The sequence below is a fragment of the Oryza brachyantha genome, chromosome 12 (genome assembly GCF_000231095.2).
Source record: "Oryza brachyantha chromosome 12, ObraRS2, whole genome shotgun sequence".
NCBI classification, from domain to species: Eukaryota; Viridiplantae; Streptophyta; class Magnoliopsida; order Poales; family Poaceae; genus Oryza; species Oryza brachyantha.
In genome coordinates, this window is record NC_023174.2 from 16,076,065 (window position 1) to 16,079,960 (window position 3,896).

General features: G+C 55.9%; 1 protein-coding gene across 1 annotated transcript; it reads left to right on the forward strand.

The window, feature by feature from the left end:
* Window positions 1–995: 995 nt before the first annotated feature.
* On the forward strand, window positions 996–3,508 carry LOC102719350 (9-cis-epoxycarotenoid dioxygenase NCED5, chloroplastic). The gene has a single exon (XM_040529577.1). The coding sequence runs from the start codon at window positions 1,086–1,088 to the stop codon at window positions 2,934–2,936; it is 1,851 nt and encodes a 616-aa protein (XP_040385511.1). The 5' UTR covers window positions 996–1,085; the 3' UTR covers window positions 2,937–3,508.
* The last annotated feature ends 388 nt before the right edge of the window (window positions 3,509–3,896 follow it).

The following is a 3,896-nucleotide window of genomic DNA, read 5'->3' on the forward strand; positions in this document are numbered from 1 at the left end:
ATCTCCTTGTTGGCAACTTAATCTGTTTGTCAAAAAAAAAGTATTCATGATTAATGGATCTACCAAGTCATAAAAAACTCCGGCCTAATACTTTCTTTAACTGAAATACGTGCCCGGGTTTATATCTCCTGTGCCACCGGTAATAAGACACCGACAGCCATACTTTTCCCTAATGCTTAGAAGTTAAAATTTATATTTTTAACCTTAAATTTAGAGTATATTTTAAAATTTTTTATCATATTTTATTTTCAGTTTAACTTCACAAATTATTCTGTATTTCTAAATATATCGTTTGGTTTTTTTCCTAAAGAAGCCAAATGGTCACCCTCCAGACATATAATATTAGTAACATATGTTTACGAGAGTAAATATAATTCGCAATTTCTAACTAGACTAATCTATCCGTAGTTCTGTTTAATTAGGTATGAGTTGTGCATGCTTAAAGGGGATTTCTTTAACCAACCATTTTTTTTAGTGGTTCTTTTACTATGGTGTTATGACTGCGTTTTTAAGTAGCAGATAAAATATAATGCAATCGAAATTAATGCACAAATTCCCCTGAAAATCCCATTAAAAAAATCCCCCAATAAATTCACCCGGCCAGACCGTAAATAGCCCAACACCGAAAAAGGAGAGGGTGATTCGCGTGCAGGATTAAAAAAAGAAAAAAAGCAAAAAAAAGGAGATAATTAACAACAGAAAACCGAATAAAAATAAAACAAAACAATTTTTTTAAAAAAAAAAAACCGGAGCCGTCACTCTCCAAGTCCACTGAGCTGAGCTGAGCCGAGCCGAGCCGAGGTGAGGTCTTCTCTCCCGCGAATCCACCACGTGGGCTCTGCCCACTTCGCCTCGCCGTCTCCTCCTCCTCCACCTCCGCCTCCGCCTCCCCTGCTTCCACCTCCGCTGCCGCTGTCTCCCTCCCCAAACTCTATATATACCCTTCCCCCCCTCTCCTCCTCCTCTCATCACCCACCCCCCCATCTCCTCTTCTTCTTCTTCCTCGTCTTCCCGCCAACTCTTCCTCCAAGAACCTGATACAGTGTCTCTCTGTCTGTCTTTCTTGTGCTGTGCTGGTGGTAGCCATGCCGACGGCGTTCGCGGCCAAGTCCCCTGCTTCTTGTTGCTCCATACATGGCGCCTCGCCGGCGGCGGCGCGGCCGCGGCGGCAGTCGGTGCGGTTCACGACGCGCGCCGCGGCGGCGAATTCGGTGCTGAGCGCGCCGTCGTCCGGGGCAGTGAGGTCGTCGGCGGCGGCGGCGTACGTTCCGGCGGCGCCTAAGATGATGCCTGAGGCGGACGGCGCGTCGGTGCGCGTCGGGGGCGGTGGTGAGGCGCCGGCGAGGAGGGCGGAGAAGGAGGGGCTCAATTTGTTCCAGCGCGCCGCGGCGGTGGCGCTCGACGCGTTCGAGGAGGGGTTCATCACGAATGTGCTGGAGCGGCCGCACGCGCTGCCGCGGACGGCCGACCCGGCGGTGCAGATCGCCGGGAACTTCGCGCCGGTGGGCGAGCAGCCGCCGGTGCGGGCGCTCCCGGTGTCGGGCCGGATCCCGCCCTTCATCAATGGCGTCTACGCGCGCAACGGCGCCAACCCGCACTTCGAGCCCACCGCCGGTCACCACCTGTTCGACGGCGACGGCATGGTCCACGCCGTCCGCATCCGCAACGGCGCCGCCGAGTCCTACGCCTGCCGCTTCACCGAGACGGCGCGGCTCAAGCAGGAGCGCTCCCTCGGCCGCGCCGTCTTCCCCAAGGCCATCGGCGAGCTCCACGGCCACTCCGGCATCGCCCGCCTCGCGCTCTTCTACGCGCGCGGCCTCTGCGGCCTCGTCGACCCCTCGCACGGCACCGGCGTCGCCAACGCCGGCCTCGTCTACTTCAACGGCCGCCTCCTCGCCATGTCCGAGGACGACCTCCCGTACCAGGTCCGGGTCACCGGCAACGGCGACCTCGAGACGGTCGGGCGGTACGACTTCGACGGGCAGCTCGGGTGCGCCATGATCGCGCACCCAAAGCTGGACCCGGTCTCCGGCGAGCTGTTCGCGCTCAGCTACGACGTGATCAAGAAGCCGTACCTCAAGTACTTCTACTTCGGCGCCGACGGGACGAAGTCGCCGGACGTGGAGATCGAGCTGGAGCAGCCGACGATGATCCACGACTTCGCCATCACCGAGAACTTCGTGGTGGTGCCCGACCACCAGGTGGTGTTCAAGCTCGGCGAGATGTTCCGCGGCGGCTCGCCGGTGGTGCTCGACAAGGAGAAGACGTCGCGGTTCGGCGTGCTGCCCAAGTACGCGAGGAGCTCGTCGGAGATGGTGTGGGTGGACGTGCCGGACTGCTTCTGCTTCCACCTGTGGAATGCGTGGGAGGAGCCGGAGTCCGACGAGGTGGTGGTGGTCGGCTCCTGCATGACACCCGCCGACTCCATCTTCAACGAGTCCGACGACCGCCTCGAGAGCGTGCTCACCGAGATCCGCCTCAACACGCGCACTGGCGAGTCCACCCGCCGCGCCGTGCTGCCGCCGTCGACGCAGGTGAACCTCGAGGTCGGCATGGTCAACCGCAACATGCTCGGCCGCAAGACCAGGTACGCCTACCTCGCCGTCGCCGAGCCGTGGCCCAAGGTGTCCGGCTTCGCCAAGGTCGACCTCGTCACCGGCGAGCTCACCAAGTTCGACTACGGCCCCGGCCGCTTCGGCGGCGAGCCCTGCTTCGTCCCCATGGACGGCGCCGGCGCCGCCGCCTCCCCCGCCCGCGGCGAGGACGACGGCTACATCCTCTCCTTCGTCCGCGACGAGGCCGCCGGCACCTCCGAGCTCCTCGTCGTCAACGCCGCCGACATGCGCCTCGAGGCCACCGTCCAGCTCCCTTCTCGCGTCCCCTATGGCTTCCACGGCACCTTCATCAACGCCGGCGAGCTCTCCTCCCAGGCCTAGACCGCCCGACCGGCCGGCCGGCCGCCGCCATGGTTTCTTGATTCCTTTGGTTCATTCCTACAAACACCTTCCAATCTTCTTGGAGGAGAGCACAATTTGGAGGGAACAAAAAAACAATGGCTTCACCAGAGGGCGCCATAGGAGGTCCCCGGGAGCCTGACCACTCTCACTTTGCTTCCTTGAAATCTCTTGGTTCTTTCCTTGATTTTTAACAGATGCCTCTGGTTAATCACACACTATTAGCAGTAGAGCTTAGTGTCATTAGGGAGCTAGAGCCACAGGTGACTGAGTGACTGACAGGTGGGGCCCAGCTTGCAGCTTTTGCTTCTGTACAGAGCTCAGCTGGTTTCTGCTTTTATCATTCAGTCACCTGTGATAGGGATAACAGCAGCTTCTGCTCTCTGATACTTCTGCTGCTGCTGCTGCTGCTGCTGTTACTACTGATGACGATGTGAGAGGAAGGAAGGTTAAACCACCCAGTTGCTGCAACTGTGGTGATGTTGGTTAGTATTAGTCTTTTACTAATCATGCCTTATTCTCCATTTTCTCCACGCTGTTGTATATATACTCTTAGATCACTGTATGATGATAGTATGATAATAAAGGTTGATCCTTTTCTTTTTTTCTTCTTGCAAGATCGGAGTGAGAGTGTGTGTGTGTGTCTGCTTGTGGCATTTCTGTTGGCTTGCTGTTCCTGCTGAATTATTAGCAGAGAAATGCTGGTGCCACATTGAAATGCATCTGCCTTTTTTTCTCTCTTTTTTTGTCCCCAATCTGCCTACCTTGCATTTTTCTCATTTCTGATCTCTCTCTCTCTCTGTGGGGCTGGTCTTGTTTGTTTGCTGGTGGATGTGCCCCCCATATTCTTTGTGGTACCAAAGTCTCTTTTCATCAGTTGCAGGTGGATTGATTCAGGTGTGTCCTTTCCTTTTCATATTTGGAGGAGATCTGCAGTGAATT